Source organism: Ranitomeya imitator, chromosome 3 (assembly GCF_032444005.1).
Source record: "Ranitomeya imitator isolate aRanImi1 chromosome 3, aRanImi1.pri, whole genome shotgun sequence".
Taxonomy (NCBI): Eukaryota; Metazoa; Chordata; class Amphibia; order Anura; family Dendrobatidae; genus Ranitomeya; species Ranitomeya imitator.
The window spans coordinates 781,908,692-781,923,068 of NC_091284.1; the positions used below are offsets into that span (position 1 = coordinate 781,908,692).

Below are 14,377 nucleotides of genomic sequence, written 5' to 3' on the forward strand. Positions count from 1 at the left end.
TTGAGATGAAATTTTGTTTCTGACCAAATACTTATTTTCCACCATAATATGCAAATAAAATGTTAAAAAAACAGACAATGTGATTTTCTGGATTTTTTTTTCTCAGTTTGTCTCCCATAGTTGAGGTCTACCTATGATGTAAGTTACAGACACCTCTCATCTTTTTAAGTGGTGAAACTTGCACTATTGCTGACTGACTAAATACTTTTTTGCCCCACTGTATATACTGTGTCCTCCTGTCTTGTTCTTTGCACTATTGGTGCGTGCTGTCTTTGACTATTGTCTGATTTTGACCTTGATGTGAATTTCACTTCTACCTTGCCCTTCTGATTGTCTTTGTTATTCTACTCAAGATTTTGAGCTGTAGCTTAATTCTTGACTTTGCTTTCATCTTGCTCTTGACCTGTGATCTCTCACTATTGGATGGGAAATACTGCCACCAATCCATACATGGGGATTCTCCTGCAACAAAGTCGAGACCACCATTCGGAGGATGAAGATAAGATTTCATAGACTTTAGACCCCAGTCTAGTCCATGTCAATGTCATTGGTGATGGTGCAGCATTCCCAGGACACTCTGCCATGGCCAAGGTTTTTAGTTCCCAAATTGTTCACTAATTGTTCACTTAAGTAAAGGAAAGTCTAACTATGACTCTTGGGGCACCAGTGCAACAACATCTTTGCTTTCATAAAGCACTCATTGCAGGATCCATATTTGTTAGTTGTCATGAAACAAAATTTTGGCTTTTTTTTGTGAACTCCACAGAAGAATGAACAATCCTATAAAGTTTAAGGAATTTTATTGGACTTTAATATTCCATGGATAGGTTATAAGATTGGCCACAGGATTCCAGCTCCTGTAAGCAGCTGACAAGGCTGTGGCTCTCTAAGCGATGCCACATCACTTAAATTGTGCCGCTTATAAAATCAAATCCATGGGAATGATTTGTAGTTTGATGCACAGTCATATCAAAATGTGCGTCACTGTGCCCTGCAAACCATCCAGGGGATGTGATGCACACTACAGTCACTCAATTGGTGATGGTGCTGGAAATTTGATATTGAAGGCATATTCTAAGGTTAAGTTATATCAAGGTTACAGAAAACTCCTTTAAAGGGAATATGTCACCAGTAGAGAATGAGCGGTGTTCGAGTTGAACTGTTCGCCAATTTCAAATTCGAGCTGTTTTGGGCGGTGTTCGAGTCGTTCGTCGAACTCAAACAATTTGCTTAAAATTCGGCTGTTCGAAATTCTGTTCGATAACTGTTCGTTCACCAAAAGCCTAACTTGATTTGCACATTAAAACTGTTTATCATTGTTAATAGACTGTTATAGTGTATAGTGGGCGGGGAATAGATCTGTGCTGAAATAACGCCGATCTCCATTTTTTTTTCTTTCCCGCATTTACAGTGGGGCGGTGCAGTCTCTCAGCCTATCAGCAGTGCACACACACAGCAATGTGCATGTGATCCACAAAAGCAAGGGCATGTGTCATTGGCTGTGTATGTCACATGTCCTTGCCCTATGAGAACCAGCCATTTTCCCCGTCGCCACCATTTCCTCACTGCTGCAGCTTAGTGTTAGACGGCACCGCTGCTGCTTTGGGCACTATACAGACTAAGAGTATTTTTTGTGAGCGAATTTTCAGAGAGATAGGTTTAGGTAGTCGGGAGGAGTCGGGACTAGTTGTAATATCAGCCCTTTTCAGGGTAGGTTACAGCAGTTCCTAGCACTTTTTGCCAGGCAGGTCTGTGCCAGTGCTGTGCAAGTGTTTGTCACAGCATTTGGTGTAATCTAGCTCAGCCAATCCTTTTGGGCTAGTAGCATTGTCTGATAGTCATCTGAGTAGCCCGCCTGTGAAGCTAGCTACACCGCCTGTGTATCTCAATTTTTACTGCATCTAACCCAGGAAATCTTTTTGGGCTTAGTAGCAGTGTCTGCAAGCCTGTGTATCTAAATTTTTACTGCATCTAACCAAGTAAGTAGTTTTGGGCCTAGGAGCAGTGTCTGCACGTCAGGGGAGTAGCCCACCTGTGAAGCTAACTACACCGCCTGCGTATCTAAATTTTTACTGCATCTAACCCAGTAAATTATTTTGGGCAAAAGAACAGTGAATGCACAACTGTGTATCTATATTTTTACTACATCAAACCCAGTAAATCTTTTTGGGCTTAGTAGCAGTGTCTGCATGTCAGCGGAGTAGCCCGCCTGTGAAGCTAGCTACACCGCCTTTGTATCTAAATTTTTACTGCATCTAACCCAGTAAATAGTTTTGGGCATAGGAGCAGTGTCTGCACTTCAGCGGAGTAGCCCGCCTGTGAAGCTAACTACACCGCCTGTGTATCTAAATTTTTACTGCTTCTAACCCAGTAAATTGTTTTGGGCCTAGGAGCAGTGTCTGCATGCCGGTGTATCTAAATTTTTACTGCATCTAACCCAGTAAATCTTTTTGGGCTTTGTAGCAGTGTCTGCATGTCAGCAGAGTAGCCCGCCTGTGAAGCTAGCTACACCGCCTGTGTATCTAATTTTTTACTGCATCTAACCCAGTAAATTGTTTTGGGCCTAGGAGCAGTGTCTGCACATCAGCGGAGTAGCCCGCCTGTGAAGCTAACTACACCGCCTGTGTATTTAATTTTTTACTGCATCTAACCCAGTAAATTGTTTTGGGCCTAGGAGCAGTGTCTGCACATCAGCGGAGTAGCCCGCCTGTGAAGCTAACTACACCGCCTGTGTATTTAAATTTTTACTGCATCTAACCCAATAAATCCTTTTGGGCCTAGTACCACAGTTTGGCCACTCAGTTCTGCTCGGTTTTCATCCTTCGGTTTTTGTGCCAACAACTACAGATACAGAGTTGCCAATTAGTTAAGCACCAAAATGAGTGGCAAAAGGCCTGCTGCTGGTGGAAAGGGGAATAGGCGTGTTGGAAAGGGAAAAAAAGGTTGTGTCCATGGTATAGGTGGTAAAGCAACAGTAACATCTGCAGAAGAAAGACCATCTTCCAGCCAAAGTAAGATGTCTACTTCTTTTTGTGGACAATCTTATATGATCCCTTTCTTACGACCATCGCTACGAGCATCACCAAAAATTCCAGATGAGGCACAAAAACAGTAGGTGCTTGAACGGATATCAAGTGCTCGTTCAAGTGGGCTCTCCTCCATGTCAACTTCAACATCACAACTACTCCAGTCCTCAGAGTTGTCACCCCAATCGCACTTGCTTCCTCACAGCTCCCAAGTCTCCAGCCACCCATCTGAGTATGGGGTAACACAAATGGTTGAGTCTGCAGAGCTGTTTACTCATCCTATAGCCTGGGAATCAGAGGTCTGCTCCAGAGATTCTGTGAATCCAGACGAGGAAATAATCTGCACTGATGCCCAGAATCTTTGTGAGTCGGATCCAGGCCCAGATGAAGAAGGTTCTGAGCATAATGTAGACCCTCGTTCCCAAACTGTAACTCCTGTTGGTGGAGACAATGAGGAAGATGATGATAAGACTGAGATACCTGATTGAAACGAAAACTTGACTTTTCGATCAGGGCAGAAAGAGGTTGGCTCTGAGGAAGACGGGTGTGAGAACACACAGGATGATTATGACGAGGTTGGAAACCCCACTTACTGTCAACCCACAGTCCGCCAGTCCATGAGGTCAGCAGAGGAGGTGGAGGAGGATGCTAGTGACGAGTCTGACAACGAGGGTAGGTTGCGCCTTCTTGGACAGAGACGGAGTACTAGAAGCACGTCAACAACTGCATCCTCAACCCCAACTGTGCCTCTGAGCAGAACTCGTGGTGGCTCTTCAGGTCGCACGGGCTCTAAACCTTGCATAGCCTGGGCATTTTTTGACATCACAAAGGATGACCCAACTCATGTTGTCTGCAAGATTTGTCACCAAAATCTCAGTAGAGGCCAAAAAATGACTAGCTTGAGTACTTCATGCATGAACCGTCACATGGATATGAGGCATAAGTTGCAGTGGGAAGCTCACTGTGCTACAATGCGGCCTAGTGGGCCGGGTCAACCACCGCCTGCCCCATCAAGTGCATCCGCGTCCTCTTCATCCTCTGTGACTGTGGGGACAGCAGTCGCACATGGTTTTGGACGCAGACCTTCCACCTCTGTACCTGCAACAGCCAGTGTGATTGGCAGGTCGTCAGGACATTTGCAAGTGGAAACACCTGCTGGAATTGAGCGCTCTCCAACATCGAGACTGCATTTTGATCAAGGCAACATAACATCTCCGCCTGCACCTTCCTCACAGACCAGCAGTTTGCTGGGGACACCCTACTCAACTCCGTCTAAGCACGGCGGTCAGCCCTCAGTCCCTCAGATGTGGACAAGTAAAAGACCATTTCCTCCTAGCCATGACAAAGCTAAGAGGTTGAATTCCACCATCTGCAAGCTGTTGGCTACAGAAATAATGCCTTTCCGCCTGGAGGAGTTTCGAGACCTTATGTCCGTCGCAGTGCCCCAGTACCAGATGCCCAGTTGCCACTACTTCTCAAAGAAAGCTGTGCCTGCGCACACCAACATGTCGCACACAACATCACCGCTTCCTTGAGAAACTGTGTGTGTGACAGGGTGCATTTCACCACAGACACTTGGACGAGTAGACATGGACAGGGGCGTTACATGTCGGTGACAGGGCACTGGGTAACTATGGTGACATCAGGAGAAGGGGCTGCTGTCCAAGTCTTGCCGTCCCCATGAGTTGCTCGTCGATCCTCTGTATCTAGAAGTTCCTCCACTGCTTCTGCCTCCTCAACCTCCTCTCGGTCCTCCACCTGCACCCAAAGCTTGTCTGGTAAATCCACCAGCTTTCTAACTGCACAGAAGGAATCCTGCACACCTCCTTACTGTGCTGTCACCATGGCTCAACGTCATCAGGCGGTGTTTACATTGAAATGTCTGGGAAATGTGAGTCACACAGCTGAGGAGTTGTGGTCAGCTCTGGAGACCGAGTTCCATCAATGGTTGTCTCCACTCAACCTGCAGCCAGGGAAGGCCGTGTGCAGCAATGCTGCAAACCTGGGTGCGGTCATTCACCGGGGCAATGTAACACACATGCCTTGTATGGCTCACGTTTTGAACCTGTTGTCCAGCAATTATTATTCAACTATCCCGGACTAGATGGGCTTCTGCAGAGGGCTGTGTGCTCACTTCCGCCGTTCGCATCCCGCAGCTCAACGAATTACATCTCTACAGAAGTCATTGGGCCTGCCAGTTCACCGGCTGAAATGCGATGTGCCCACACAGTGGAATTCAACTCTGCACATGTTGCAGCGACTGTGGCAGCACCGACGAGCCCTGGTTCAATACGTTATGACTTATATCCTGGGCCAACAAGATCCCGAGGTGGAGCAAATCACGCTGCAGGAGTGGTCTCAGATCAGGGACCTATGCACCCTTCTGCACAGTTTTGAAATAGCAACAAAGATGTTTAGTGCTGACAATGTCATTATCAGCATGACTATTCCGGTGATTTACATGCTGGAGCACAACCTTAAACAGTATTCAGAGTCAGGTGGTGGAACATGAGGAGGAGGAGGAGCAACATGAGGAGTCGTATGCGGAAGGGATAATATCTCCAAGGACCAGACGGTCGGCAGCACCAAGGCGGCTGGCATTGGAGGCTGGGGGAGAGGGATTACCGAGGGCACATGGTAGCAGCCAAACTGTTGAGGAAGGTGCAGGAGGCGAGAAAGAAATGGAGGACGAACTGGCGCTGGGCATGGAAGACTCATCAGATGAGGGAGACCTTGATCAAATTTCTGTTGTGCGAGGTTGGGGGGAGAGGGCAGAGGAAGGAAGCATGATTCTCAGCTCACCACCACCAAGACAACAAGGACTTGGTCCTCCTGGATGCGCAAGACACATGAGTGCCTTCTTGCTGCACTACCTGCAACATGACCCTTGGATTGTCAGAATCCGAAGTAATGCCGACTACTGGGTTGCCACACTCTTAGATCCCCGGTACAAAAGTAAATTTGGTGAAATAATTCTTGCATAGAAAGGGATTCACGCATGCAGGAGTTTCAGCAGAGACTGTTACAGAATCTTACATCTGCTTTTCCACAAAACACCAGTGGTGCACGTAGTGAATCTCTGAGTTCTAACTTGCCAACCGTGGGACTATCGAGTCATCACTCAAACCGTAACAGTAACATCGTATCTGGTGGTAACAGCAATTTTTTCCAATCGTTTCAAGATTTTTTTAGACCATCCTTTGCAAGGCCACAGGAGACAAGAAGTCTGACGCACAGCCAACGCCTAGAGAGGATGGTACAAGACTATCTCCAAGTTAACATCGATGTCATGACTGTGGAACTGGACCCTTGCTCATTTTGGGCTTCCAATCTTGAAAAATGGTCTGAGCTCGCCACTCACGCTTTGGAGATCTTGTCATGCCCCGCAGCCAGCGTTTTCTCTGAACGTGTGTTCAGCGCTGCTGGTGGTGTGCTGACAGATAAGCGCACGCGGCTGTCCAGTGACAATGTAGACAGACTAACGTTCATCAAGATGAACAAATCCTGGATCCGCAAGGACTTTTCCACCTCTGTGTCATCCTGGGGAGACTAAAAGCTTGATGATTTTTGAAAATCACCTCACCAACCGTTTTAAAAAACTGAAATTGATGCCACTTAAGTGGTGTCTGTGGCCAAATTTTTGGAAAAAATGGAGACTCTTTATTGAGTCCCCTTGCTGTGTTTTACATGACGTTGCCATCGTCAATTCCAGGTGGGTGGGGTCGTCTGCAGAGATGTTTACTCATACTATGGCCTGGGATTCAGAGGCCTGTCCAAAGCTAGTCAGCAGAGTAGCCCACCCACCCACCACCTGTTTAGCTAAGTAATCATTTTTAACTGCATCTAGCCCAGGAAATCCTTTTGGGCCTAGTAGCATTTTGTGCTACTCAGCAGAGCACCCCACCTATGAAGCAAGCTACACCGCCTGTTTATCTAACTACTAATTTTTAACTGCATCTAGCCCAGAAATCCTTTTATGCCTAGTAGCATTTTGTGCTACTCAGCAGAGTACCCCACACATGAAGGAAGCTACACCGCCTGTTTACCTAAGTACTATTTTTTAATGGCATCTAGCCCAGGAAATCCTTTTGGGCCTAGTAGCAATTTCTGCTACTCAGCAGAGTACCCCACCCATGAAGCAAGCTAGACCGCCTTCTTCCTTTCTGAATCTAACCCCTCGGCTCTGGGGTGTCCACTCTCCCTCCAGCTCTCTCCTTCTCACAGGTGGACTACCGCGTGTATTCACACTGTGGCAAATCTTTTGGGCCCAGACATAAGAAGTCATCGAGGTAATGGATAATATGTGCCGCCTTAGAAACGTCCATGACGACCCATTCGAGGAAGCAACTAAACGCTTGAAATAGTGAGCAGGATATGGAGCACCCCATGGGCAAACAGTGATCTATGTAGTATGCTCCTTCACTGAAGCAGCCCAATGGGAGGACACTATTCGGAGGCACAGGTAGTAACCGGAACGCCCCCTTAATGTCTGTTTTGGCCATTAGGGTGCCCCTTACCAACTTCTTGACCCACCTGATTGCCTTGTCAAAAGAGGTACAGTACATAGTACTGTACTTGGTTCCGCGTCAATGTTGTCGTTTACTGACCTGCCCCTTGCATATGACAAATGGTGGATTAGTCTGAATGTATTGGGTTCCTTTTTTGGCACAACTCCCAATGGAGGTACCACTACGTCTTCTAAGAAAAGTGTTCTGAATGGACCTGCCGCCATTCTACCTAAAGATTTTTATTTTTTCATTTTTTTGTCACAATGTCTGGCTGTTGGTAGGGTGATTTTAGATTTTTACTCCATCCTTTCTTGATTTTAGAAGGGCATGACATACCTATATCTGTGTCTCCTCCTCCTTTTACTCCTCCAACTCTTTTCTTTTCGCATGGCTATATGTAGTTGTGACTTTTCCATCTGTTTGTTGTGTCTTCTGAGCAATTTGTCAGCTTTTGGATACCTTTTAAGGCGTTTTCTATGTGTTTTCTATGTGTTTGTATGTGTTTGTGTTTGCCTGCCATTGGTTTCAATGGGGTTCGACGGTGTTCGTCGAACATTCGTCGAACACGTCCCAGTTCGACGAACCAAACCGAACTCGAACACTAGGGGGGTGGCTCAACACTAGTCACCAGGTCAGAGGAGTCAGTATTTACTCTTATTTTTTTCCCTTGCTCTCCTGAGTATGCCGTTTTCTTTTTCGCTTGCTTGAAATCCACCATAAGGTTCCTGAGATATGAGACTTTTTAATTGGTGCAAATTTTTATGGTATTTGAAGGGGAATGGTTCACAGGTTCTCCATGGGCGTGTCTTTTGGCTGCTACATAAATACCCTGTGAGCCTCGTGCCATTTATAAGGACCATAAATTACCACTAAGCAAAAAGGCCCATATCACTAAAACTGTATTGGGGATTTCGAAGACAAAAAATAAAAAAATGTAATATTCAGGAGAGTAGGGGGAATAAAAAAAAGAGCAAAAAGTGGTTACTTTTGACTTGAAGATAGGTCTTTTTTTTTTAAATACTGAGACAATGTGAGTCTAAGGTTCAATATGGGAGAAAAACAAAAATATCTCAAAATTGGTTTGAGCAAATATGATGAGAGAAAATGGAAATACAATTAAAGGAGTAAAATTCTTACCTTATAAATATCCAGGTATCCACACTGATAGTCAAATCTAGTGTAGAGCTCGTTTAACATACTAATGACTTGCATTGGTGTACACTGAGCACAGACAGCTGTGAACCCCACAATGTCAGAAAACAGCATTGTGACGTCATCAAACTTTCGAGCCTCAACAGTCTTCCCTTCCCAAAGCTGCTGAGCCACATCTCCTGGAAATATTGAATAGAGAAGATCCACTGTTTTCTTCTTTTCCTCCTCCAAAGCCTGATGGGTTTTTTCCAAAGTGGCTTTCAATTTATCCATTCGCTTTTTAAGACCATCTTGAGCTTTGGCCTGCTCGCCAACCAGGATGACATCACGGGTGGCGTCATGGATGGGGATATCCGAAAGATGCAGTCCTTGTCCCATTAGTTCATCCAGCTTGTCAACACGAGGAGAACCCAAAAAGAGGATGGAATTGGATTCAGGAACATGGATCATTTGTCCTTTTACTTCCATCACCTGGGAAATTGGAAACAAAATATATAAACCATGATTAAAAGAATGTAAACCTTAAAAATGCTCATGTAAATGATGATCTCATAAGATAATGCTAAATATTCTGATAATTATAAGCTTCTCATTCCATTACACTCCATCATATCACCCTTACCTGTACTGGCATTAGATGTCAATCATCACACAAATTATATTAATTCCATCTTTAAAAAAAATTCATTAAATTAAAGCCAACCCAACCTAAAAGATTCGGCAACATGGATTATCCATCCAATTGTCCATCTAATGTGGTGCTTACCATTCTCCCTTGACCGATGATGTTCAAGGAGAAGGGATCGGGCAGGTTGAAATTAAATGCCCAATCATTTTGTTCGCTCTGCAGATAAGTTGCTGCCAGGTGTGTCTGTCTGTCTGTGGCTTACTCCACTCTACCCATTAGAAGAACATAAATACTCGTCAGCACGTGCTAATCTATTTAATAAGAGTCATGTGTGATACTTGTCAAGTGTCTGAAGGTAATTGTAACATCTTATAAAAGCTCTTGTCTCCTGGTTATGCAAAGTACAGTCTCTGGCATATTACCTTCCAGCATTACAATCTTTATTTTTACCAACATCAGACACCAGGACCCCATACGCACACATTTGCATCAGATCAGTGGAACCTGAAACCAATCATCTTTTATCCAACGAGTTTTACCAAAGGGGTAGTCCAGTGAAAAATGTTTTAAAACAGCTCAGAATGAAATACGAAGTAAAAAAAAAGCATAATTAATTCCAATCATCACCCCCCCATTAGAGTTACAAAGTTAAAACGTTGAAACAAACACATCAGATTCAACCAAGAGACGGGAAAAGACAAAGGGAAGGAGTATAACCACAATGCATGATCCAGTCTGCTCAAAAGAGCTATTCTTTCCCTCCTGATCCCAATTGCTGATCCACTGGACCAAGCATTCAGAAAAAAAAACATTAAAAATGTATATAATTATGTTATTTTCTTCTAGAAAAAGCATTTAAGCCATTTTTCTAAACCCTCAATTGTTTCCGATATGACCGGCTCCTGAGGTTGACGGTTCCAAAGATCAACAGAGGAGCCTTGCCTCCTGTTGAGATAGGACTTTTCTTTCTCTCACTTGTCTTTTGGGGAAGTTTTAGATGATACAGCTTTTTCCATAGTTTTTATTCTGGCCATTTACTGTTTCAACTTGAACGAAAAGATTTGCAGGTCAGTAGTCTGTAACCGATAGGAAAGACAATGTCATATTGGGTCTACTAAACAGAAGGTAGGAGAGCCCGGGGAATCTTTTTTTGCTCAATTCTACCTCCATCACTCGAATTCCAAGACTGATCCGTTGTGGTCAATGATTGGTTGGAGAGGTCACATATCCCTCTGTTAAAACATCATGACATCCGCAATAAACAGAAATTTCCAAGAGAATAGGTAGTGTTAAAGAGGAGTTTCAGGGCATTGGTGACAGATTTTTTTTTATATTTTTACTTTAGGCCATTTATATATTGACCCAATGTTGTTTAACATTTTGATAAATAATCTAGATAAGGGAACTGAAGGTAATCTAATAAATTTGCAGACATTGCAAAGCTGGGGATGGATAGCTAACACTAAAGAAGACAGAGAAAGGATTCAGAAGGATCTAGATAACACTGAACAATAGGTGGCGACTACTAGGATAGTATTTAACAGGGAGAAAAGCAAGATTCTACGTGTGCTGAACTTGGTGGTGCAGTGCTTTCTGAGGCACTTAAGGTACCGTCACATTTAGCGACGCTGTAGCGATCTAGACAACGATCCTGATCGCTGCAGCGTCGCTGTGTGGTCGCTGGAGAGCTGTCACACAGACAGCTCTCCAGCGACCAACGATGCCGGTCCCCTGGTAACCAGGGTAAACATCAGGTTACTAAGTGCAGGGCCGCGCTTAGTAACCCAATGTTTACCCTGGTTACCAGCGTAAACGTAAAAAAAACAAACACTACATACTTACATTCCGGTGTCTGTCCTCCGGCACTGTGCTTTCCTGCACTGTCAGCGCCGGCCAGCCGTAAAGCAGAGCGGTGACATCACCGCTGTGCTTTACGGCTGGCCGGCGTTCACAGCCAGTGCAGGAAAGCACAGCGCCGGGGGACAGACACCGGAATGTGAGTATGTAGTGTTTGTTTTTTTTACATTTACACTGGTAACCAGGGTAAACATCGGGTTACTAAGCGCGGCCCTGCGCTTAGTAACCCGATGTTTACCCTGGTTACCAGTGAAGACATTGCTGAATCGGCATCACACACGCCGATTCAGCGATGTCTGCGGAAGATCCAGCGACGAAATAAAGTTCTGGACTTTCTGCTCCGACCAGCGATGTCACAGCAGGATCCAGATCGCTCTCCAGCGACCACCTATGCGAAGTCCCCGGGTAACCAGGGTAAACATCGGGTTACTAAGCGCAGGGCCGCGCTTAGTAACCCGATGTTTACCCTGGTTACCAGTGCTAATGTAAAAAAAAAAAAAAACACTACATACTTACATTCCGGTGTGTGTCCCCCGTCGCTATGCTTTCCTGCACTGACTGTGAGCGCCGGCTGGCCGTAAAGCACAGCGGTGACGTCACCGCTGTAATCTGCTTTACGGCTGGCCGGCGCTGACAGTGCAGGGAAGCAGAACGCCGAGGGACGCGACAGACACCAGAATGTAAGTATGAAGTGTTTGGTTTTTTTACATTTACACTGGTAACCAGTGTAAACATCAGGTTACTAAGCGCGGCCCTGTGCTTAGTAACCCTGGTTACCAGTGAAGACATCGCTGAATCGGCGTCACACACGCCGATTCAGCGATGTCTGCGGAAGATCCAGCGACTAAATAAAGTTCTGGACTTTCTGCTCCGACCAGCGATGTCACAGCAGGATCCAGATCGCTGCTGCGTGTCAAACACAATGATATCGCTATCCAGGATGCTGCAACGTCACGGATCGCTAGCGATATCGTTGTGAAGTTGGTCAGTGTGAAGGTACCTTTACTACCACCATTATACAGCACAAAATTTTAGGCATCCATTGCCTCTTGGGAGTGAAAATTGAATCAGTGGTTTTGCGGTCATTGTTCACCATGCTCTGAGGCTGAAATTTTAAAACTTCTGTGGGGCATTGTACACCATTGTGTTAAATTTTAAGGTCTCCTCCAAAAAAAATTTGCATAAAATTCAAGCGTGGTTGATTGCTTTGAACAGTAATTTTTTTCAAGGTAATCTCTTTGAGATTTGGGACCTAATAGGTTTCCTCAGATGCATTTGCAGGACACAGTACTTGAGTGTAAGTTTTTTTTACATTTGGGGTATTATGCCTCATACTCTATGGCTGAAATTTAGTGTAATCTTCTGTGAGGGTATTGTTCCCCAAGCTTTGTGGGTGAAATTTGAATCAGCATCTGTGAGGGTAATGGTCCCCATGCTCTGAGGTTCAAGTTTCTAAGCTGTTTCTGTGGGGATACCTTCCCCCATGCTTTGTGGGTGAAATTTTTAACTGGACTGCCGGTAGCCAACCTCAGTCTCTATGGGGACACTGTTTAAATGTTTATCTTATTCATTTAATTCCTATTTTCCCATTAGATTGATATGATGAAAGACTCCCTTTAAGTAATTTTCCTAACCACATTTGTTTGCAGGGCAATTGCCCTGGTTTTACTCCCATTTTGTTTACTTTTGCAGCTCCCTAGCCCTTACTATGACCATTTTATAGCCATTTTGCAGTTTTGAAGCTTGGGTCCCTATTGACTTATATTGGGTTCAGGGTCCGAGGTCAAGCTCGGGTCAAGTTCGCAACCCGAATCGGAATTAAAAAAAAAAAATCCTCGAGAACCAGCCAAATATGGACATCCATTGGTTCACTCATCCCTAGTGAGTGATTATTATTCGTTTTTGAGGATTTTTTTTTAAACACAGTGGGGAGAGCAAAAGGAAGGAAAAATGGTTATAGGGCGTTTTGTAATGAATAGGGGAGAGGGGTGGACAATATCAGGGGTTTCAAATTAATTGGAAGGTGGTGGGGGACATTAGATAGGAATTCATAATAAATTGTTGGGTGGGGGAGGACACTATTTAGGGACTTATAATGAATTAGTGGTGGGACAGGATGCCATCAGGGACTAGCAATGAGTTAGGGGATGGGGGAGGATGTTATCAGGTTTGGGCACCCCTGGTCAAAATTACTGTTATTGTGAACAGTTAAGGAAGTTGAAGATAAAATGATCTCTAAAATGGCTAAAGTTAAAGATGACACATTTCCTTTGTATTTAGGAAAAGAAAAAGAGTATATTGTAGTTTTTTACATTTTAAAAATTACAAAATGGGCTGATGCAAGGTCAGATAATTTTGACCAAGGTTTCAGACCTTAATTAGCCTGTTAGGGGTATGGCTTGTTCACTACCATCATTAGGAAAGATCCGGTGATGCAAATTTACAAGCGTTATAAAATGCCAACCTCCTCTAACCTTGTGCCAAAAAGCAGCAGCCATGGGTTTTTTAAGCAGCTGCCTAGCACTCTGAAAATGAAAATGGTGGAAGCTCACAAAGCAAGAGTAGGCTATAAGAAGATAGCAAAGCGTTTTCAAGTTGCCTTTTTCCTGAGTTCAAAATGTTATTATGAAATGTAAGTTAACAGGAACAGTGGAGGTCAAGATAAGGTCTCGAAGACCAAGCAAAGTTTCAGTGAGAGCTGCTCGTAGAATTGCTAGAGAAGCAATTGAGAACCCTAACTTGACTGCAAAAGATCTTCAGAAAGATTTAGCAAACTCTGGAATTGTGGTAAATTGTTGTACTGTTCAGAGACACCTGCACAAATATGGCCTTCATTGAAGAGTCATCGGAAGAAAACCTATCCTGCGTCCTCACTATAAAATTGGAAGTATGCAAAAGAACATCTAAACAAGCCTGATGCATTTTTGGAAACAAGTCCTGTGGACCAATAATGTCCCACAAGGATCAAAGGTAGAAAAAGGGACACATAATTTCAGGAGAAGAACATCTCGATAACCATTAAGCATGGGGGTGGAACAATCATGCCTTGCCATTGTGTTGTAGCTAATGGCACTGGGAACATTTTACGGGTAGCGGGAAGATTAGAGTCAATGAAATTTCAACAAAATTTTCATGCAAAAATAGCACCATCTGTAAAAAAGCTAAAGTGGAAAAGAGGATGGCTTCTACAAATGGATAATGATCCT

At 44.3% G+C, this 14,377-nt stretch overlaps 1 protein-coding gene across 1 annotated transcript in view; it reads right to left on the reverse strand.

The window, feature by feature from the left end:
• Window positions 1–14,377, reverse strand: part of GUCY1A2 (guanylate cyclase 1 soluble subunit alpha 2) — a 370,353-nt gene that overhangs the window by 148,100 nt on the left and 207,876 nt on the right. Inside the window, exon 5 of the mRNA XM_069759124.1 lies at window positions 8,672–9,157. Coding sequence (XP_069615225.1) covers window positions 8,672–9,157 — 486 coding nt within the window. The remainder of the gene's footprint in view (window positions 1–8,671; window positions 9,158–14,377) is intronic.